We start from the raw sequence: 24,037 nt of genomic DNA, 5'->3' as shown, positions 1-24,037 counted from the left end.
TAAACGCCTATTTTTCATTTTTATACTCCCTCCATCCAAGCTAAAAGTATACAATTACTTTTGGCGCAGAGATTAAGGAATAATAATATTTTAATTATAGTGGTTAGGTAAAAGTAGTAAAATGACATTTTTGCCCTTAATTTTTTGGTATAAAAATAATGATGTGATATAAAGTAGGGGTATTTTTGGAAAAAATGGGGTATTTAATGAAATGGTTACTTCGTAATTGGACGTCCCAAAATAGAAATATGTATACCTTTTAACTGGACGGAGGAAGTATTATATTAAAAATTAATTTTACATTCAAAACATCACATCAATACCTATTTATATCACATCATACAACTATTTAAATTCAAAATTTTTACTATTCAAATCTCAACTCAAAATCCAAACCTCCAAACAAACACACCCCAAGTTTCTTTCCATTAAAGCAAATTTTCAAATGTCATTAATTTGAATATTTCAAAATTATTATAAAAACTATACAAACGTTATCACAATTATATAATCCATATCTTTAAATGAAAATATATTCATTTTGTCAGGATGAAATTACCCATTTAAAATAATTTTGACATTTTTTTTACGTGTACTTTATACATATATATGTATAATAATATATTTGTAATTTATATATTTCATCCGTTCCATTTTATTTTGTCTATAATTTTTATTTTTAATTAAATTAATTATGTTAATTTTAATATATAGTAATTTATATTATATAATAATTATTTTTATTATTATATTTTTTAATTATATTTCGAGGTTGGACAAAATTAGGGATCTCGTCCGTTGTTATTGGATGGGTTTGGCTGTCTCGCACAGTAACTACCAAACAAACACCAAAACCCTACCGCCTTTCTCCCTATTTAATCCCGCCATTAAATCGCTGCATAACCACTTGTCATTTCTTCTGTATATTCATTTAGATTGCAGAATCGAAGCGACGAGATTAGTTAATGGCGGGGGAGGAAGAAGTGAGCAACAAGCAGGTTTTGTTGAAGGACTACGTCAATGGATTTCCCAAGGAATCCGATATGATTCTGAGAACGTCGGCGGTCAGATTGAAGGTTCCCGATGGCTGCAACGACGCCGTTTTGGTGAAGAATCTCTACCTGTCCTGCGATCCGTACATGCGAAGCCGCATGGGGAAGGTGGAGGCCAGCTATATTGACTCTTTTACCCCCGGCTCGGTCAGTCACTCTTCCCATCTTTTATGGCCACTTTTGGGATTTTACTTTTGGCTCTTTTTCTTTCTTTGGTTAATTTTTATTTGCTGCCGTTCAAAGTGGAGATGATCATGAAACAGTGGCTGTGTTTTTTATTTTTATTTTTTATTTTTATAGTAATAGTGAAAATAAATATTTGATTATTTGTTGTATAAGATAATCTCATTCAACCATGTTGCCTGTTGGTGTGTTTTGATGTAAAAGTTGAGTTTTAAATAGAAAATTATTTATTATTATTATTATTATTATTATTATTATTATTATTTTAAATTTGGTACTATTCATAATTTTTATAAAATATCATTTGAAATATTTATTTCCTCCTACACTTGTAACACTTATCAAAATAATCTAGAGGGTCTTATTTGGAAGTTTGAATTTTTGTTTAAGATTTGAATACTCACTCCGTTCGTCCCATTGAAGGGTTGCTATTTTTATTTATTTTCGTCCGTCCCAAAATAAAATTATTATTTTCTAATTTAGTAATTTTACTACCTATTTAACATAATAAACATAATAAATATTCTTTCAACTTACACTATATTATACAAATGTCATTACTTTTATATTGCACAATACTAATAAAGGTATTTCGTCTTTTTCACTACAACCCATTATAATACTAATATTAAAAACTTTACGTGCAAAAAGTAAACGACAACTATGCACCGGGCGGAGAGAGTATTAAAATTTTCTATATCATCATCGTCATCATCTCAACTCGTAGGATGTAACATAAAAATAAAAAATAAAAAATAAAAAATAAACGTTTTATTGATTTGATATTTTTATAAAAAATAAAAAATAACACCCCACGTCCAAATAGTAGCTGCAAAATAAACAAATAGACTATATTTATCGATATATACAATACAATAGTAGGATAATATATCTCTTTCTTATTTATGGCTGGCTATGAATTAGCTAAAATAGACCAAAATTTGAACCATATACAGGTAGATTTGTGTGTTAAGGAATCTTAGCAACTTGTCTTTTACTATTATTTTATTAAGGTTTGGTTGTGTTTGTATGCTATCTAGTGTTTCTTTAGGAGGTTTCGGAGAAATTTGGGTTTGTGTTTGATTTTTATCTGAATTTTGAGATGAGTTTGAATTTTGATATTTTTTTTTAGTGTGGGTTTGGTTGCAGTTTTGATGTGTATTGATTTGATGGGTATAAATATAATAATATAAATGTATAGTAATTTATATAATTTAATTATAAATTTATATTATATTTATATATATATATATTTAAATTTTTATTTATTTGTATTATAAAAAATTTTATTTCTTCAAAATGATATATATTATATATATTTTATTAAATTATAATTATTATAAATTTTTTTTATATTTATAATTAAAAAAAAAAGGACAAAGTCTGTTCTCCAAACCTCTACAGCCCAGTTTTGGGTTGGAGAAACAGATTAAGTTTTCTAATTTATATCTTTTTATATATATATATATATATATTTAACATCCTGCTTGTCATTTTTATTTTCAATATATTAAAAAAATTTGCTGGTCCCTCATCCCATACAAGAACTTTTATTTTATTTTTTGAAAATGTCACTGTTGGAGCATAATTTAGTCTTGAAATGAACTTGTTGGTGTTATTCTTTTGGATTTGGATTGAGTTCTGAGGTTTGGAATTTTCATTGAAATAATATTAGGTGTTTTATAAGAACAAAAGTGTAGTTTTTTGAGAAACAATTAAAGAAAATTCAAATAATAAAAAATTGAAAAGAACTTTGTTTAAGTAGCATCGTTGATTTTCGATTTTGTTTTGATATTTTAATATATTTTGGAGCTCGCAAATTTTTAGGTGAAAAATAGGCGTTGAATATGATATGCTATGGAGCAAAATATAAATCTATTGTATATTCAATACTATGAAAATAGAATATGTGTTTACTATGCGCTTTTGGATGGAATATAAATATGATGGGAATTGTAAATTCGTAATATAAAAATAATATTTTGTATTGAACTGATTTTTTTTAATGGATTAAATATGTATATTATATAAGTTGAGTTAATATATATTATATGTTTTTTTGATAATATTTATAGGAAATCCATACTATTCAAAAACACAAAGTGAGCACAGGACTAATTTTAGTTTTCACTACCACTTTATTGTATTTCAATGAAGTTATAAGATTGAGGATTTGCTATTACAGTTAAAAGTTTGGCACAAATGGGTGATGTTACTAGTAAAGTTTGCTATGATATTTAAACCCGCAGCTACAACTCATCGAGCTTGCTTTGAGTAAATTTTTGATCGAATTTAATGGCTACAAACTAGAACGATAAGGTAAGTCACATTAGATGAATTATGTGTGACAGACAAGATTTGAAGGTGTCCGAATACTCATGACCTCATGGTCACGAGTTCATCCCACACTACCAAGCAATCTTTTACGGAACAAGTTTGCTATGATATTAATTAGATGCTATGAGATGTTCAATTTGGCCTCACATTATATTGATCAGATTCTGAGATGATCTTTTCTGAACAAATGCACACTTTGTTGCGCATAGGTTATCACAGGATACGGCGTTGCAAGAGTTGTGGATTCTTCTCATCCCAAGTTCGAGAAGGGCGACCTTGTTTGGGGCATGACCGGGTGGGAGGAGTTCAGCCTCATCACATCGACTGATGGCCTATTCAAAATTCAAAACACTGATGTGCCACTTTCCTACTATACCGGCATCCTCGGTTAGTCTCTTATATAATCATTTTGCATCATAGTAGTAACTTGCAGAATTTTTGATTCTTTGAGAAGATATCTCTCTTAAAAAACACCATGGATCCTTCTAGAAGGTGGGCCGAATCTTGTCTTCGAAGTGTCTCTATGTTTTAGAAGTTTTTTGGAGTTTTGGGTTGGTTTAAGAACAGTAGTAAAAAGTTCGAAAATGAGCGCTTAATGTGATATAAATATGCATTGGACGTGATTCTTTGAATATAAAATGTATTTTTGATTTAACATTTTAACTAAAAAATAAGTTTTGAATATGATGTTTTTTAGAAAGAATATTAGTGAATAGCAGGTGAAAATGTAAGTAAAATATATTCATTCCGATCCAATTTGATCTTTCGTTACAGGTATGCCCGGCATGACTGCTTATGCGGGTTTTTATGAAATATGCTCTCCCAAGAAAGGAGAAACTGTCTTTGTCTCTGCTGCATCGGGCGCCGTTGGTCAGCTTGTCGGTCAGTTCGCAAAATTGTTGGGGTGCTATGTCGTTGGAAGCGCCGGAAGCAAAGCTAAGGTTTGTACAAATTTAATACGTGCACGATCCATTGGTACTGTCGAAAAAGTTGAGATTATTAGATTGTTCATTCGGGAAAATTTTAATCGCTTTCTAGTTCCCTTGCCTCGGTTTAATGAGCAAGAATGTCTCGACTATTATGTAGATTCTTCATTGTTGTAGGACCTTGTCACCGTAAACAATATATTTGATATCTACTTATTAGAACATGGTTCATGGTTGAAGGTCGATCTCTTGAAGAATAAATTTGGATTTGACGACGCATTCAACTACAAGGACGAGCACGATTTGAATGCAACCTTAAAGAGGTTAATCCGTGTAGCCGTTGTTTCATTCCCCTTTCACTTTTCGATCTACAATTATCTTACATCGTTGTTGAGCTTTTGTATCATTGCAATGTTTCTACGTTCGTTAGAAGGTTCTGTTTACATAAACATTTTCAAAATTTTTGATATTATTCATCGAGAATATATATGCATATATTTTCAAAATTTTTAAAAACATCAAAACTTTAAAAACCTCTATATAAACAGAACATATTTCCATTCGTGATGATCTCTTTGTCAAATTTTTACGGGTATCTTTAATTTGTTTAGGTACTTCCCCGATGGCATTGATATCTACTTTGAGAATGTCGGGGGAAAGATGCTAGACGCGGTGCTTCTCAACATGAAAGTTCACGGTCGCATCGCCGTATGTGGAATGATTTCACAATACAATCTTGAAAAACCCGAAGGATCGTACAACTTGGCTTGCCTTATTATGAAGCAAATTCGGATGGAGGGATTCTTGGTATTCAGCTACTACCACCTCTACCCGAAGTTTTTGGAGATGGTGCTACCTCTCATCAAAGAAGGTAAGATAAATTACGTGGAGGACATAGTCGAAGGCCTCGAAAATGCGCCGAGCGCGCTTATTGGACTATTCTCAGGTCGAAATGTGGGGAAACAAGTGGTAGTCGTTGCGCCGGAGTAGTCGTCGTAACAATGGTCTAATAGCTCAGTTGGTTTGTAAGATGATCTCAAGTGTTGGACTCTTGTTACTTATGCATCTTGTGATGAATCCCATCAATAATTATTTGTAATTTGCTTTGGAATCATGTTGATTTCTTGTTCATGTTTTGATAAATTTGTACCCAAAGTTGTTTGGTTGGATGGATTTGAATTTGATGGTGAATTTTAAAGGAATGAATTTGAATTACTTACAATACTTTATAATTAAAACCCATCATTCAAAAGTTAAAAAGGTATTTTTAATATTACGTATAATATCCCAAAAAATAAATGTAATTCTGGGAGATATTTAGGATTCGAATATGAGAATGAATTTTAAATTATTTGTTATAACTTGAATAGTGATAAGTAAAATTTAAATAAATTGATTAGAAATTGTTTAAAATACTTTTAAACCCCTCCAAGTCTCAATTACAATATTTAATGATATTAAACATTAGAATTTAAGACAATATCATATTATACTAACATTACAAACAATATTCCATACAAAGTTCAAGGAGAATACAACATATAAACTAAAAACATCGAACACAAAGAACAAGCTGACCCAACAAACGCAAAGTCGAAAACAACGCGCCGAACGCAACACAACTACTCGAAAAACTTGCGAAACCGAGCCTCGAACCTCTCCATCTGCTCGGCCGGCAAAGCCACCATCGCGCCAACGCCGCCGTCCATAGCATCCGGGAAAATCAACGAGATCTCGCGGCGCTCATACACCAACGGGCAGCTGTACATCGCCTTCCCCCACGGATACTCGACCCGATCGAAACCCAACCGCATCCACGAAATCACGATGTAATCCCCGTGAGGAACCCCTCGGCGACCCTCCAACCAATCGATCGCCGATTTTGCGTACTCGTCCGTCATTTCTTTCGCCCCCTCGGTGATCATTTCCACGAGCTTGCCAAACGGACCGTTCTCGAGCTCGTCGTGCGTCGCCGAGACGCCCATCGGCAACACGGCATTGGCGCTGTACGACATTGGGAGCGGCGGATCAACCCTTTCCCGGATATTAATAATGTGGACGAGCGTCGAAACTTTATCTTTCGCGCGATCTTTGTTGTCGGAGAACGCTTTGCACTGCCAGACGAGGGCTGCCATCACGGCGAAGCTGCTGATCCTAGCGGCGGGATTGTCGCTGTTTTTTGCGCGGGATTTAAGTTGTAAGATTTGGGCCGCGCTTAGTTTGAAGATTTTGTATTCGAGTCGGGTTTGGTTGCCGTTCGAGGGTGGTGGAGTCGATGCATGAAGGTCGTTGAGGTCAAGGAATTCGCGGTGGGGAAAGGCGACGACGGGAGGAGATCTGGCGGCGAGGAGGCTGCGATCCTTGCACGGGATGACGGCTAACGGTTTGTCGTCGTCGAAAGCTTGGGAAGCGAGGTTTTCGACGAATAGTTTCGCACCCATACCGTCGAAGAGAATGTGGTTCATCGACATCCCAATCGCGAATCCGCCACACTTAAAAGATGTCAACTGTAGAAAATATTGAAGAAACAAGTCGCTAAAATTATTTGTTGTAAATAAGCGTTGAATAGGTAAATTATTTTCATATTTTTGTCAAATTTATATTGGTATTATATTAAAACAAAATATGTACTATTAATTTATGTTTTATGTGTTGCTCAATATGGTTAATACCATGCGGAAATCCATAATGACACTACAAAAAAATAATATATTTGTAACGGAATTCCGTCCCTAAAGTTCACGTAGTTAACGTAATTTCATTACTAATTCAGTCTCTAATGTCATTAGTAACGAAAAAAATAGATTTAAAGACAAAAAAATTTTGTTAAAAAATAATTTTTTCTTGTAGTGTGATAATAATAACAATAGAGTAAGGATATTTTTAGTTGAAATAATTGTTAATGTATGTTTTTGTAAAAATTACTCCCTCTGAAAAGCATTCCTTTGAGGGAAAAAGTGTAAAAAATGTTGATATTTTTATCTGTTGTATTTTATGCAAATTTTTTTAATGATATATTTGTAATTTATATAAAAAGTAAATGTATTTAAATTTTAATCTAAATATATTTCAAGGACACGAGCTCTATTATCATTGAGATCATGTCATCAATTTATTTACTATGTAATTTTTTGATTATCTATAAAAATATATTTACCTCGTCTCTGCGGTCAAATGACCCATTTACTTAAGGATACAATATTTTAGATATAATAAATTAATAAGTTATTAATAATAATTATATTATAATTTTATTATTTCTATGTGAATAGTATTGTTATTATTTTAAATATTTTATTTAAATAAAATATATAAAATAGGAATATTATTTCGTTATTAATAAAATTTTATATAATATATATTTATTTATTATTAATTTTATAAAAAATTAGGAGTTTTCAATGTAAATAAAAATATTTATTTATTGAATTAAGATAAATAAAAAAGTTTTAAGTAGTTATAACAAATACAATATTTGAAATATTTAATTTAATTAATTTATATTTATTATATATATATTTAAAATAAATAACAAAAAAAAGCAAAATAGATGATGAAGTAGAGAATATTATTATTTTTTTCTAGTAAAATAGTACTCCCTCCATCCAATTCAATATAAACATTTACTTTTGGTCACAGTATAGTTAAAAATAGTGTAATATATTAAAGGTATTTGTGAAAAAAAGTGAAGTATTTAATGAAATATTTACTTTGTAATTGAATATCCAAAAATAAAAATATGTATAATTTCTGCGTGGACGACGGAGGGAGTATTAAATTAATTATTACTTTAACAAAAAAATTCAAATACAAACCAAACACATTCCGAATACATACCTGAACAACAAAGATAGGCTGCTCGACTTCGCCGGCTAAGCCGTCGATCTTTTGGACGGCGAGCTGCCGGAATCCGAGGTTCGGGTGCACTATAAAATCCCCAATTTCATCAAGAGAAGCATCCGTAGAAGCCACGACAAATCCGGCTCCGGCGACATTACAATCGAGCTCCAATCTCCCCACTTTGTGGTTCATCTTCAACCTTCCGGCGATAAAATCGTACGGCACGAGCACTTTTTCGAGCGCGTTCTTGAGGCGCGCGGCCACATTTTCCGGTGAGTAATCGGGATTGGCTTTAAAGAAGTGAGCTGTCCGAACATTCTCGTTGAAGAAATGGTCGGAATTGGACAAGAAAATGGACCTCTTCTCTGTCTCCTTCGATGGAAAGACCAAAGTGGTTTGATGGAATGTGAGGTTTAGGTCTTGCAGTGAGGGCAGGGGGGAGAGGACAGCCATTGTTGTTCGATGTCGAGCTCGAGATAATATATGTTGTTGTCGATCTTAGGAATTAGTAGCAGAATTTATAATGAAATTTGATCATCCAAATGCATAATTTTTTTTTTTTTTTTAATTGTTAAAGAATTCATTTTTAATTTTAATTAATTTTTTTTTTGGAATGGGATGGTTGAATTGCAACTTGCAATTTCAACTGCTCTCTGTTTATATATGATCAGTTAATTAATTTTTTATTATTTTTTTTTAGATTTGAGGAGGGACCATATGTGGTGGAGCTGTTAAGCCCACTTCATTAGTTTAGTATACTGTTTATAAAATTCGGCAAAATTATTTATAATTTATTTGTAATTTAGAAAATCGGTATCATACTTTTCCGTGGTTTCAAAATTGTATAAGGGTTCTTTGTGTTTTAGATATTATACAAAGTTCTTTAAAAATTGTACAAAACTCTTTTATATTTTTTAAAATATTATATAGAATCTCTTAAAAAAAAAAATTTTCTATAATCTTTTGAAAATACAAAGAATTTTATACAATTTGTAAATCATAAGGGAAGATGATTCAGACTTTTCAAATCACATATGAATCATATGTAATTTTGCCATAAAAAATTATCCCATTTCTCCAATTTATAAGCAATATTTACTTTTGCCTCGAAATTTAATAAATAATAATATTTTAACTATAGTGGATATTTTGTGACTGGATGGATGAAATAAAATATTCCATTTGTTAAATCTTTGAGTTCTCATATTTTATCAGCCAACGCATAGTTCGTTTAGTATAATTTGTCTTGTCAAATCTAGATTTGTAAGCTATTAGGTTCGAGCAAATATTTTTTAGAGCGCAATCCAAATGTATAAGTTGGTTTCACATCATTAAAAAGCATTCAATTTGTTTTCATGTTTTTAATACTATATATTTATCACGTCATTGAAAAACATTCAATTCGAAGCTCAAGATTTCAACATGGATGTTTTCCTTGGAATCGCAATGCATAGAAAGGATGCCCTTCTTGCCGTTCATCGGAAATGTGCTGGTTAGGCTGTATTTTTCATGTTTCAATATAATATGTAAATATAAAATCTTGTAAATTATAGGTTTGTGCACTTAAATGTTTTTGAGTATTTATTTTTTATGTTAGTTATAGGTTTGTGCACTTAATGTTTTTGAGTATTTATTTTTTATGTTAGTTATGGAGAATAATATTGGTAATCATATATATACACACGATAAGACAATTTAATATGTGCATTCTCATAATTTTGAATTTTTTTAAATAATAAGTTTGGATAATCAATTAGATAACAACTAATCTAACAAAATCCTGATTTATCGAAATAATAAATTACAAATATATGGATAAAATTAGAGTTTTGTATATCTATATATACTTAAGAGATTAAGTCAAAGTCTGATAAAAATTATTACTATAAGATTTTAGTCCAACAACACTTCGCAGGTTCGGAAAAACGGCGATCCCGCTTCATTGACCGTCGCATCAAGGAAATTTTCAAGAAGTGTTCGTAATTCCTTGCATTTTCAAATATTGGGATTATTGGTTTTTCAAATATTGGGATTATTGGTTGGATACATGTAGTTCGACCCGAAATTTACAGAACGTGACAAAGTTTTAGGTTTGTTTTCTTGATTTTTATTTTTCTTAAATATATAATTTTCGTTAGTTGATTTAACGATGATTGAACATTTAATATATGTATTCTTAAAAACTCTTATATTTTGTTTTATTATTGTGAATTTTTTACTTTTTAGTTTGGACAACTCGTGATTATTTATTTATTTATACCTTGAAGGGTTTCCACATGAAAAATTCTCTCTCTTTTTTTTTTTTTTTTTTTTTTTGTATTTTATTTACGCATATAAATCGTTGTTCAAAGAGAGTGAAAGATTTTCCATATGAAAAAAATATCATTACCTCTTTTATATATTATTTATGTATATAATTTCTTATTCTTCCTATAGTAAAGTAAATTTATTATAAAATTTTGACTATATAAGAAATGATAAAAAATTATATACATAAAGAGATAATTATATTTTTTCATGTGGAAAACCATTCACTTGTTTTGAACAATAACAAATTATATGCGTAAATAAAATACGAAAAAAAATAATCATGGGTTGTCCAAACCAAAAGTAGAAAATTTATAATAATTAAATAAAATATAAGAGTTTTTAAGAATACATATAAACATATTCAATCATCGTTACATCAACCAACAAAAACCACGTATTTAAGAAAAATAAAGATAAAAGAAACAAACCTATGAACATTTCTTGAAAATTTCTGATTGATCCGACGGTCAATGAAGCGGGATCTCCGTTTTTCCAAATGCACAGTTGACGAAAATCTCATAATAATTTATGTTATGTCAATTTTGACTTAATCTTTTAAGTCTAAGTCTATATATATATAGATATACAAAACCCTAATTTTATACGTATCTTTGTTATTTATTATCTTGATAAATCTGAATTTTATTTGATTAGAATAACAAATTTTAACTAATTATCCAAATTTATTATTTAAAAAATAAATAAAAATTCTAAAATTATGATAGTGCACAAATTAAAGTATTTTGTCATATATATATATTTGATATTTGATTTGATTTATAATTCACTTACTTAATATTATTTATTTACTTTTTTTTTGTTACTATATATATTATTTAGCATATTGTTTAAATATTAATAATTACTTTTATTTATCATTGATAGGTACAAACTTCTTTCAAATTTATTTTAATTTTTAATTTAAGAGAGATTAATAATAATTATTTTTCATCTCTATATTATGTTTGACTTTAAATTGAATATATATTTATGAAATTTATGATTCAATTAATATTCTTTATTTGGTTTAGTTATTGTATTTTTTATTATAATTTATTTTTTATATAAATTAATTTAGGCTATCTTCATAAAAAAATTTATTGTCAAAATAAAATTTATTATTTAAAATATTAAATTAAATGAAATATCATCATTTCTATAATTACCCGTACAGATAATAGGCTAGTATAAAAATAATATTTTACGAGTGAATAAAGTATATATCTTATATATATATATATTATGTTAATATCAATATATATTATATATTTTTTTATAATATTCATAAGGAATGTTACTAATAAAATCATTAGATGACAAAACCCGATATATATACATTCTACTTTGTCCTTTTTTATTTTTTTTAATGGAACATTCAATTTTATTAATATTTTTTTTTTCTTTTGTAAAATACAATATATATTTTTTTCTTCAAACATCACGTTCAAATTACTATTTAGAATCAAAATTCAAACAAAATATATGACTCCGTTTGGATTGACTTATGGCAGGAGCTTTTGACTTCTACTTTTAAAAAAAGCACAGAACTACTTTTCAGTTAAAATTACTATTTTATCCTTAATAATAATAATAATAATAATAATAATAATAATAAATACAATATAAAAATAAATAACTTATATATTATGTTTTAATACAAATTAAAAAATATAATTAATTTACTATTTTTAATTTATGTACTATATTTGGATTAAAATTTAAAATTTAAATACCGAATATAAATAGGAGTATATAAATTTTTTAATTATACTTAAATTACTAAATATAATTTCTAAAATTTTAAAATAAATTATAAAATACAAATTATATAATATTATACTGTAATTTTATGTTTAATTGATATATTATCTTTAAATTAAAATTTTAAAATATAAATAATCAAAATTTAAAAGTACATTTTTTATACTTTAATTTAAAATCTTTAAATATAATTTATAAAATTTAAATTAAATTATAAAAATGTTATCCTTTTAAGTAATTTTAACGGTTTAAAAGTAATAAGCCAATCCAAACAGGCCTATACTCTCGTTTTTCACTTTTATTTTATTGTTGCAATTAGATTTCAGTTATTTCAGTTAATTATATCACTTTTTATATCCTAAAATTCAAATATCTCTTGTGAGATTTTAGAATAAAATTACCCCCCAAAAAAAGTGAAGAACCAAGTTTTGAATAAAAACATGTTTTTTGTTTTTCTTTATATGTATTATATACAAGTACCGTAGGCTGCAATCTTACCATTTGCAAGAGTAGCAACTATGTACCATAATGTCGAGTATTCAAATCCCTCTTTCAAAATCGATAATCAATCATATTTTCAAGGTTTTGGGATTGCTAACTTATTTTAGGGATGTCAGCGGGCGAGTTCGGGACGGGTTCTGCAGGTCTCGGGACCCGTCCCGTTATAAAATCTTAGGCTTCAAGACCCGCCCCGCCCAGCCCTGCTTAAGTCCGGTCTCAGGACCCGTCCCGTCTCGAATCCTCTAGGTTCGGGGCCAACCCGGAAAACTTATTTTCTTTTAAATAAAATATAATTTTTTTAATAATGTAATACTAAAAAAGTAAGCGATAAAACACTAGAAAATTTAATTCTAAAAACAAGAACAATAAAAATATTGGCAGTGGTTCGCAGTGATGGCGGTGAGGGTAGACGAGGCAAAATTTTAGTTCCAAAAACAAGTCTGCAGGCGGTCGGTGGCAAGCGATGCGACGACAATAGTCCCGATTGTGAAGAATTGAGGAAGAAACAAATTGAAAAATTTGATTTAGGAATTAAAATTTTAGTTTATATTTAAATTTTTAAATAAATATGTAATATAATTTAAAGTATATAAACATAATATACATATATATATATTCATTCTAATAATTATTAAAATTCCCAGGTTCGAGTCCGAGTCCGGGATGAGGTGGAGTTTTAGTAAAACCCCTAATCCGTCCCGAATCCGATCGGATTTAAAACTTAAAATCTACAATTCGCTCCGAAGCATATTTTGTAGACCTGAACCCGCCCCACTAAGAGCAGGTCCGGGGCGGGCCGGGGCTAACCCACCCCATTTGACATCCCTATACGTAATAAAATAACCTTAATTCAAATCTTGTATTAACTATGAATACGGCATTGAAAATAAATCAATGTTTTATATATATTACCATCTGAATTCCAATTAGCAAAAGCGATGTCTTGTTGATTGGATTCAATGATCATAAAATTTAAAGGTTTTTTAATTGCCTAATATATCGCTTTAATGTGCCAATAATCCAATATTTAAAACACACTATGGCCCAAGATGGCGATGATCCGAATATCAGGTACCAAACCTTTCAATAAATACAAATATAGTGATGGCAATGGGTTGGGTCCAGCCGGACCCGAGATCCGACCCGTATACTTCATGGTTGGATCCGAGATTCGAATTGAATCCGATTATATCTGAACTCTACCATATTCGAACTCGATCCAAACAATATCCGACAAAAATCGATGGACCTGACAAACTCGAAAAATACTTTTACACTTTTTATAATTTAACTCAAAACTGATCCGAATCCGAACCCGATATATATTAAAAAATTTATGTATTTATTAAAAAATATAATAATAAAATATTAAAAAATAATAAATTAAATAAAAAACATATCTTAAATACTACCTCAGTCCTATTTACCATGTCCATATTGCCGTTTCTGTCCGTCCCATATTTCACGTTACTTTCTGTTTTTTTGGAAAATGATTACCCATCTTAATTTCATTTTAACTTTTATAATTTATTTTTTTTTAATTTTAATTAAACTAATTAGTTATCTTAATCTTAATCTATAATAATTTATATTATAGGTTCATTATTTTCAGTAATATATTCTTAATTATTTACTAATTATACTTATCATAAATTCTTGTGTCTACGTTGTCTACACTAACCAAGACACCCAATGTGGAACGGAGAGAGTATAATTTATATTATTAAAAATTATTTTTTTATAGGTATAATTGAGTATATTATTAATATATTAATCGGTCCGGGTCGGAATCACTACAAAAAATTATCAATTTTGTAACGAGGTTTTTTCGTTCCTAAAGTCACTTTTTCCGTTACTAATGATATTAGAGACGGAATTAGAGATGGAATTACGTTAGCTACGTGAACTTTAGGAACGAAATTCCGTTACAAATACACTACTTTTTTTTTTTTTTGTAGTGAATAGGCTCCACCCTTGGATCGGACTCAATCCCGATCCTGACCCGATAAAAGTACAACATACCCAATCCGATATCCGAATAACTAAATCCAACTCCGAATAACTGAGTTAAGTTCGAGTCGGGTCTCAGGTCTACTTAGATCCATTGTCATCCTTAAGTCAAATCCGTAGAGAAGATCACCGCCGATTTTCATACTGCTCTTGACTGGTAGATCTGTTCATCGATCTTCCTTCTTCCATTGGAGGCAAGAATTGAACATTTTGATAAAATAAAGCAGATAAACTTATACTCATAAAACCATCCTATATAGGGTTTGTTTAGTTTAGTTTGAAATTGATTTAGTTTGAATTTTCGTTTAAATAATATTTTTCATAATATGTTTTTTCTAAAATTTTTTTTATATATTTTTATTCAAAATTGTGCATATTGATTTTAATTTAAAATAAAAAGAAGATACCTTAATTGTCAATCCATATAATAACATTTTAAAAAACAATAACATAATATATTATTATTAAATAAAATAATTGCAAGATATTTTTAATTTTACTTAAATTTTAAATATGATTTGGGATATATATGGATACATTTTTGTGGATGAGTGTGGAGATTTTTATGAAAATATTATATGGATTGATTTTGGGAATGATGGAGTAATAAATAATACCGTCAAAATATGAATGATTTATTTTATTTTATTTTATTTTCATAATTGATGCTTTATCATATAAATTTTGTTTTGGGATGAGATTGATTTATGGGAGATTTTAAGCCGTGAAAATGGGGAGATCGAAGAGAATTTGAATTTAGAGAGAAAAATTTTGATTGAGAAAAAGGATATAAGAATTATTTTCATGGGTAAATTTTGGGGATTTTCATGAATCTTTGAAAAACTTTCGTGGTGGAATCTTTGAGAACAAGTTAAGATTGATTCTAAAATTCATTGGATTAGTACAAAAAGATTTCTAAGTGAAGATGCAATCAGCATCACAAGTTAAGTAAGAGGATGCCTATGTTTCGTGCCATGTCTGGAGAATGCTCACACACTGGTGAAAAATTAGTTACGGTGCTTACCGATATGGATATGGTTGTGTATTTGATGTTTTGGTGTTTTTAACTTGCAAAAATAAGTGTAATGGAATCTTTGATGATAGTAGATGAATCCTAGGTTAGTATCCGAAATGTAAGTCAGAATTGGACCAAACTGGATGAACAAATCGTATGTTCTATCTATTTTTATTTTTTTGTGGTTTGTTTATGATTATTTGCTGATTGTTTGAACGATCTACAAACCACCGATTCGAGTGGGCACATTATCATTGATATATCTTCCGTTGTGCGCCATATTCACTTTCTCCAAAATTTTCATACTTTTTTTTTTTGTTAAACCTCAAAACTCGATAATTTACTATATAATACTCTTCCGTTTGCCGTATTAATTTTTGATTGTCAGCTAAATGTATGCTCAATTTATATATTTAGAATAAAATATTTTATCTGCCTATAATTTTATTATTTATATTTTAACAAATAATAATAATTTTGCCGCTATTTTTTTATTTACAGAATTATTATTGTTATTATTATTTTTATCAATTTATTAATAAATTTTTAATAATATTCTATTTTATTTTTTTTAACTACCTTAAATTAATATTATAATATTATTATTTTTTAGTCTTTGTGTACAACCTAATTTATACTCCCTCCGTCCCACATAATTTGTCCATATTTTCTATTTTCGTCCGTCCCACATAATTTGTCCTTTCTATTTTTGAAAATATAATTATGCACTTTAATTGCATTTTAAATTTTAAATTTTATAATTTTTTTAATTTTAATTAAACTATTTACTTATCTTAATCTTAATCTATAATTATTTTTATTAAATAATAATTATTTTTATTAGTACACTTTTTAATTATTTACTAATTATACTTTACCTAAATTCCTGTATCTATGGTAATACACCCCTATTATATGAGACGGAGGGAGTATAATTTTTCCATAGAGAGAAAGCATATACTATTACTTGAATTATTATCTGAATTGAAGTATATCCTATTACATGAATTATTGTCCGGATTGAATTGAATTATATCTGCTGTCTTTTATGTTGCAGCAGAGCCGCCTTTTACATACACATAGTTCCAAAACTCCATCTCTATCATATCCAGTTTGTTGTGAAAATAGTAAATAGAGGATAAGATTCAGATCTTTTGGAGTTTGATGTTTATTTATTTTATTATTATATAATTATTGTTATATAATTTTTTAAAAATATTTTATTTTATCTCATAAACATAATATTTATAAATATATATATATATATATGTATTTTATAATGTGAAAATCGGCCGAATGTATTGTTGTGGGTGGATGCAGGTCACTATCCCGCGCAAGAGCTCTTGTTTCGAGTTCTGCTAAAAGAAAATAAAAGTCGAAAAGAAAAAATGTATAAGTGATTGGAGAAGATATGTAGAGACTTTCCGAGGAAAAATATATTATTTTGAATTAAAGGTGTATTCTTTGTGAAAAATACATTTCTCAAAAAATATATTTTTCTAAAAGAAAGAAAATAATATATGACACACATTTAATTTTTTTATATTATTTATACAACTTTTTTATTTAAGAAAAATATCTTTTTAAACAATTTCACTAAACGACCAAATTCAAGTAGCTTAGATGACTTTTTTCTTATTCAATATAATGACATTTAATAAATTTATACATAATTTATAAGTTCATTGTTTTTGTCTATCATAAAAAAAAAAATTACCTTTTTTTAGTAAAAAATCATATATATATATATATTACTTTTATACTTCATTTTTCAATTTTTTATTTTTCTATATAAAAGTATAAAATAACAAAACGGATAAATCATATTAAAATCTGTAAAAAAAAAATAAATGGGTCTATTTTCTACTATGGAGCTATTTTGCTAGTATGATGTGATATTCCTGGAGTTGAATAAAAGTTAGATAAATATATTAGATTATTAAATTAATGTTTACAATGTACATATTTATTTTTAAAGTTCAATTGAAAGAACTCTAAATTTAAATCGTGTCTGCTTTAAATTAACCTCTTCCGAGTAATATGGTATCCGAACTTGTTAGACTAATATCTACAATGCACACATTTATTTTTTAAAGTCCACTTGAAAAAATTCTAAAATTAAACAACGTGCTTACTTTAAATTCACCTTTTGAGAAGTGTTCTAAGTGTGCGCAAGTGAGAACAAAATATACTCTGTTGGGAGAATATGTGTTGACTTGTTGGGTAATATACGACCCTCAACAATATAATCAGCTTGCAAAGAGAGGTATGAGTTCAAACTTCCGACATCTACAGGTCTTGTCTGCTATACATAGTCCATTTAGTATAACTTATTTTGTTGGTTTAAGTTGCAAGCTATTCGATTCAGCCGAAAATTTAGCCAGAACGCACTCTAATAATAACGACTTTGGATTTCCAATGGAAATATAAAAAAAAACTAAAATTTGGACTTGCTCTCATCATATATCATTCATACCTATTGTTGTTAAACATTTCAAGATCAAATCTCTCCTTCATCATCCAAAATGATCCTAACAATTTCCCTACTAATTTCAATCCTCCCAATAATAATTCTAATATTTTTGATCCTACCAAGAACAAATACAAGAAAAACCCTTGTTCCACCAGGTCCACCAGGCCCCCCATTGATTGGAAATCTTCTTCAATTCAGCTCAAGAACAAACCTTCATGTCCATCTATGGCAGCTCTCCAAAACCTATGGTCCCCTAATGCACATGAACTTCGGCCCCGTGCCCATTCTCGTCGTCTCCTCAGCCGAGCTAGCCAAAGAAGTCTTGAAAACACAAGACTCGGCGTTCTGCAGCCGCGCGAACCACCTAGGACTCCGGAAGCTTTCATATGACTGCAATGACATCGCCTTTTCGCCGTATAGCGATTATTGGAGGGAGGTCAAGAAGATCACATTAGTTCATCTCTTGAACAGCAAGAAAAACCAATCCTTTCGCCGGATTCGCGAAGACGAGGTCTCTCGTATGGTCAAAATGATCGCGGCATTCGCCGAGTGTGGCAAAGTTGTCGAATTAAACGAGATTGTCACGTCGGTTATGATGATTTTGTTGTGTAGAACTGCTTTTGGTAAGAGGTATGGCGACGAAGGAGTCGAACTTAGAAGGTTCCATGGCCTCTTGCAAGATACTCAAGCTATGATGGTTGCTTTCTTTGTTTCGGATTATTTTCCTATGTTGAGTTTCATCGATAGAGCTTTTGGATCGATTCGTCGGCTTGATAAGGTTTGGAAGAAGTTGGATGAGTTCTACCAAGAGCTTATCGACGAGCATCTCGACCCGGGAAGGGCGAAGATCGACGAGGATGAGGATGATTATGACATTCTTGATGTCTTGATCCGACTTCGTGAGGACAGCTCTTGCTCTGTCGAACTCAGCTGGAATTCTATCAAAGGATTGTTGATGGTAAGAATCTAATATTTGCTCTTGTGCTTTTAAACTTGTTTATGGGTGTTCATAAAAAAATTATATTTCAAAAAAATATTATTTTCATCCGATAAAATTTAGGTACGTTACCTTTACATTTTTAAATTTGGCTGACGGAAAGAGTGTTTATTACCTAAACACTTAAAAGATGTGAATTTTTTTTTTTTGTTTTTTTTTTCTTTGTCCTGTAGTATTTGTGGTCTTTTTGTATTTTAGGTGTTTTGGATGGTTTGATTTTTATTTTTGTTTCTTAAAGTGAATTAATTGTTTGGTTTTGTAATGTTTTTCTTGTGGTGTTTTTGTATTTTCTTTTATGTATAAAACATTACATGGCCAGCTCATGCTTAGGTGGTTTTTATTATTTTTATTTTTATTTTTTAAAGATATCTAAGAAAAGATTCTTTAATGTTGGAAGGATACTGTAAAATTATTTTATTTTTTTATTATTATTACACAATTGCTACTATTTTTTATACTATACTCGCAGAACAAAAAAATTTACTTTTTACACTAATTTGGACCGGAACGAAAGGAGTATTTTTATTAAAAATCGAAAATATAAGCAGCAATATATTTTTATTTGAAAATAAATGACCAACACATCCTATGTATAATTTATTTACTGTTTATCGATATATTTTTTTTTTTTTTTTTATATATAAGAGGTAGTGTGTAAAATCATATTAATTAAACTATTCTTAAAATATAATTTTATAAAAAATAGTATAATTATAATTTTAAGTGAAATATAATTTTTTTATAATTAATTTGTGAAAATAATTTAATTAGTAAATGAATACATTAATGGACCTAATGGTTGACAATTAGAAATAGTCAAATAGATATTTTTATGCGGTTAGGGTGTTCACGAGTCAAAAAATTAAGATGAAATAATTAGTAATTCATCAAACATCTTTTAATTTAAAAGAAAAAAAAAAGTCAAATCTACTGTAGTTATAGATGTGTATTAATTTGTATATAAATATATTTTATATATACATATATATTTGTATATAAATATATATTTATTATAATTTTTTTTATATTTAATATTTTTTTTAAATTTTTATTATTTTATAAAAAAAAAAAAAAAAAAAAAAAACAAAACCTTTTCAACTTTGTCCCCCAAATCAGAAACAGTCCAGGTTTGGCCCAAACCTGGGATAAAGAAACAAGCCCATAGTATCAACTAGCACATTACTTTGAAAATTACTATTGTGCTGAAATTGGAATATATTTTGCCAAATTATAATACTTCCTCCGTTTTATAAGAATGATATTATTATTTTTTTTTATTTTGGTCCGTAAAAAAAAATATTATTTCTTAATTTAGTAATTGTACTACCTACCTAACATAATTAATACCCTTACAACTTCCAATATATTACACAAATGATATTACTTTTATATCACAATCTAATAGATATATTTTTTTTCACTATAAATCAATATAATATTAATATTAAAAAATTTACGTACAAAAAACAAATATTACTATTTTTACGGGACAAAGGTAGTATATATTTGCTACATGTAATTATAGAACGTGCTATGAAATTCTGTTTTATACATTATATTAATAATGTTTACTTTCTTTATAAATATTTACTAATTTGATCAATCGTAAATAATAAGAGAGATTAAAATAATTAAACAAGGACAAGTTTTGATTAATTTTGATATATTTTAGATAGATTGATTTTTTGTCCTTTGTTATGAGAAATTGTGTTAAAAGTATAGATTATATTTCCTACATCCCTTAATTATCGATCTATTTTTCTATTTTGATCCGTCACAAAATAAAATATCAATTTCTTTTTTAGTACCCTAAAACATACCTACTATTAAAATTACCTTTAAAATTACACTATATTACAAACATACCACTACAATAATTTTTTTACCTCGAGGACATTGTAGTCTTGCTACTTTTATCTGTACTACATCATAATATAATACTAATATTCCTAAATTTCGTGAAAAAAAAACAAACAGGTACATAAATATGGGGTCAATGGAGTATTATTTTAAGTTGAATATTTGATTTTTTTTTTTTTTAAATGAGTATTTGAATTTTTTTTTTAAACTTTTGTAAAAGGTATTTTGTATTATTTATTGTTTTTGGAAATTACAAATGAAAAATAATGTTGAAAGAAGAGAGTTATATATATATATAAAAATTCATACGATATTTTTTGAAAAAAAAAATTATATAAAATTGTTATATTGAAGAAGATAAACTCAACTAATTTCCCAAATTCCATAAAACATACTCTCCTTTTAAGCTGCCTGCAATATTTTTAAAATAGAAAATAATTATATATTTTTAATTTATATTTCACACTTTATCAAAAATAAAAAAATCATTATATACTTCTTTATTTCATTACATCACTTAATATTCAAATTATCCTACTTAATACTATGCACCTAAATTCGTGTGCCGAAGTCAAATATTGTGCAGTGTTTGGGCTATAGGAGTATCATTGAACTATTCTTCTTATAGTAGTTCTGTATGTATAGAATATCTTCATTGCAGGAATAGATACAACTGCAGCATCAATTGTCTGGACAATGACAGCTCTAATGAAGGCACCAAATGTAATGAAGAAACTACAATTGGAGATCAGAGAAACCCTCGGCCAAAAAAATCTTGTCGATGAAGATGAAATGCAGAAGCTTCCCTACTTGAAAGCAGTCATCAATGAATCACTCAGATTGTACCCTCCGGCACCCCTACTCGTGCCTAGAGAAACGATCAAAAGGGCCGTTCTTAAAGGCTACCAAGTCGAGCCCAAATCAATCGTCTATGTTAATGCATGGGCCATTGCAAGAGATCCCGAGAATTGGGACAATGCAGAAGAGTTTTTGCCCGAACGATTTATGAACACTGACATAGATGTTAGAGGGAAAGACTTTCGAATGCTTCCATTTGGATCCGGCCGGAGAATTTGCCCCGGTTCATTTATGGCATCTTCAACTCTAGAGCTTGTCCTTGCGAATCTTGTCTATGCATTTGATTGGGAGTTGCCCGAAGGTGTTCGACCGCAAGATGTCGATACGGATTCTTTGCCGGGGATTACAATGAGTAAGAAAGAACCACTCTGTGTTGTACCTAGACCGCATGTTGGTTAGGTTTGTTAGTTGATTTTCGTTTGTAAATAAATAAATGATATGTATCATTATCAGCTTAATTTTTTAGGTTAAACGATTATTTACATTGTAAACTTTGGAAATTGCCTTGAAAAATTATGTTTTTGAAGTAATTATGAGAGGTTGGTTGGATAATGTCATTAGCTTTTGATGAAACTTTCATAAGGCGTAAGATTTTGGTTTTTGGTTTTGGTTATGAATAGTAAAATTTCGAATTGAAATAGTTGTTTGATGTGATGTAAATATGTATTGATGTTGTGTTTTAAATATAAAATTAAATTTTAGTGTAATATAATAAATAAAAAAAAATATTTGATTTGATATTTTTTGAGAAAAAAATTGAAATAGTAAAATCAGATCAAAAATTGTACAAGTAAACATAGACAAAGTAATTTTACTGAGAAATAGTATGGCTTTGCTTTAATTTCGACAATCTACCAAATCTTTCCAATTTTTTTTAAAAAGTAAAATCACATTCCATATAAATATAAAAATGTTCCTTCTTTATATTATATTATTACTTTTACACCGAAAAATAAAAACAAATTGTCTTTACATTTGTACTATATTTTAAAAAATAAGTGTCAAATGAAAAATGTCTATTGGACCAAGGGTTTATATTTAAAGCAAAAATGATATATTTAAATGTAATATACATTTTTTAATGATTGCCAATAACAATAAAAAAAAAAAACTACAAAAGTAATTTGCGGCCTATACCTATAAACAAAGCTTTAAATTTTTAGCATTTAAATTTTAGAAGTAATCTTGTTTTATTCTTAAAAAAGGTTATACTATGTTTAGTATATATGTTTTAAAAATAATATTTTAATAAAATAATATATTAATATATATATTTTAACAAAATTTTAAAAATCAATACTCATTATCAATTATGTGTGGACCACAAATTCATTTACTTTTATTGGAATAGGAAACAAATAAATCGAATATCACAAAAATGATTGGATAAGCTTCAATACTCGATGTTAGAAGGCAATAAAATATTCAACTTGACATTAATAGCCATCGCTATCAATTCGTCTGTGCAATTTGAGCTAAAACTAGAATAATTGACAACATATATACAAATATATATATAATGTATTTATATAGTAAATTGTTTGTTGTGTTTTTATGAATCTATCAAGAATGTGCTCAAATATTAAATCAAAAACAAATTATAAATCTATCTTTGTTTTTTTTTTTTTTGTAATGGCACAAAGTTCCCATAAATATTATTAAAAAATATATTATATACGGCCGTTAAGATAATATATATAATATATATACTTTATTCATTTATAAAAGTCAACAATTCAACAAAAAAATAATACTCCCTCCGTCCAATTTTTATTATTCTAAAGTATATTTGCACGGTTTTTCAGGTGATTGTTTTTTTGTTATGAATTGACAAATTTGTCCTTAATTGTATGGCAGAGATTAAAAGTAATAAATGAATGAATGGTAAAAATGTAAAATTTGTGTTTAAAAAAG

The 24,037-nt window shown here is 28.5% G+C and overlaps 3 protein-coding genes across 3 annotated transcripts; 2 read left to right on the top strand and 1 right to left on the bottom strand.

The window, feature by feature from the left end:
• Positions 1–866: 866 nt before the first annotated feature.
• Positions 867–5,700, top strand: LOC127252905 (2-alkenal reductase (NADP(+)-dependent)-like). The gene is made up of 5 exons (XM_051277292.1): positions 867–1,199; positions 3,782–3,959; positions 4,347–4,513; positions 4,739–4,821; positions 5,110–5,700. Exons 1-5 carry the CDS (start codon positions 966–968, stop codon positions 5,486–5,488), a joined length of 1,041 nt encoding a protein of 346 aa, XP_051133249.1. The 5' UTR covers positions 867–965; the 3' UTR covers positions 5,489–5,700.
• Positions 5,701–5,930: 230 nt separating this feature from the next.
• On the bottom strand, positions 5,931–8,818 carry LOC127252996 (acyltransferase GLAUCE-like). The gene is made up of 2 exons (XM_051277390.1): positions 8,336–8,818; positions 5,931–7,005 (listed from the first exon to the last, which is right to left on the bottom strand). Exons 1-2 carry the CDS (start codon positions 8,789–8,791, stop codon positions 6,121–6,123), a joined length of 1,341 nt encoding a protein of 446 aa, XP_051133347.1. The 5' UTR covers positions 8,792–8,818; the 3' UTR covers positions 5,931–6,120.
• A 9,518-nt stretch (positions 8,819–18,336) lies between these two features.
• Positions 18,337–22,653, top strand: LOC127253080 (6,7,8-trihydroxycoumarin synthase-like). Its single transcript, XM_051277511.1, has 2 exons — positions 18,337–19,366; positions 21,911–22,653. The coding sequence occupies exons 1-2, from the start codon at positions 18,461–18,463 to the stop codon at positions 22,520–22,522; spliced, it is 1,518 nt and encodes a 505-aa protein (XP_051133468.1). The 5' UTR covers positions 18,337–18,460; the 3' UTR covers positions 22,523–22,653.
• Positions 22,654–24,037: the final 1,384 nt, after the last annotated feature.

This window comes from Andrographis paniculata, unplaced genomic scaffold, assembly GCF_009805555.1.
Source record: "Andrographis paniculata isolate CXL003 unplaced genomic scaffold, ASM980555v1 Contig49END, whole genome shotgun sequence".
In the NCBI taxonomy this organism is placed as follows: Eukaryota; Viridiplantae; Streptophyta; class Magnoliopsida; order Lamiales; family Acanthaceae; genus Andrographis; species Andrographis paniculata.
This window is presented reverse-complemented; position numbering and strand designations above follow the sequence as displayed.

Bases quoted from the DNA above. Each gene is read 5' to 3' on its own strand.
- LOC127252905 (XM_051277292.1), top strand. From the start codon at position 966: ATGGCGGGGGAGGAAGAAGTGAGCAACAAGCAGGTTTTGTTGAAGGAC. The intron at 1,200-3,781 runs GTCAGTCACTCT...TGTTGCGCATAG, and splicing joins ACTCTTTTACCCCCGGCTCG to GTTATCACAGGATACGGCGT. The intron at 4,822-5,109 runs GTTAATCCGTGT...TAATTTGTTTAG, and splicing joins TTGAATGCAACCTTAAAGAG to GTACTTCCCCGATGGCATTG.
- LOC127252996 (XM_051277390.1), bottom strand. From the start codon at position 8,791: ATGGCTGTCCTCTCCCCCCTGCCCTCACTGCAAGACCTAAACCTCACA. The intron at 7,006-8,335 runs GTATGTATTCGG...TATTTTCTACAG, and splicing joins AGCCTATCTTTGTTGTTCAG to TTGACATCTTTTAAGTGTGG.
- LOC127253080 (XM_051277511.1), top strand. From the start codon at position 18,461: ATGATCCTAACAATTTCCCTACTAATTTCAATCCTCCCAATAATAATT. The intron at 19,367-21,910 runs GTAAGAATCTAA...CTGTATGTATAG, and splicing joins CTATCAAAGGATTGTTGATG to AATATCTTCATTGCAGGAAT.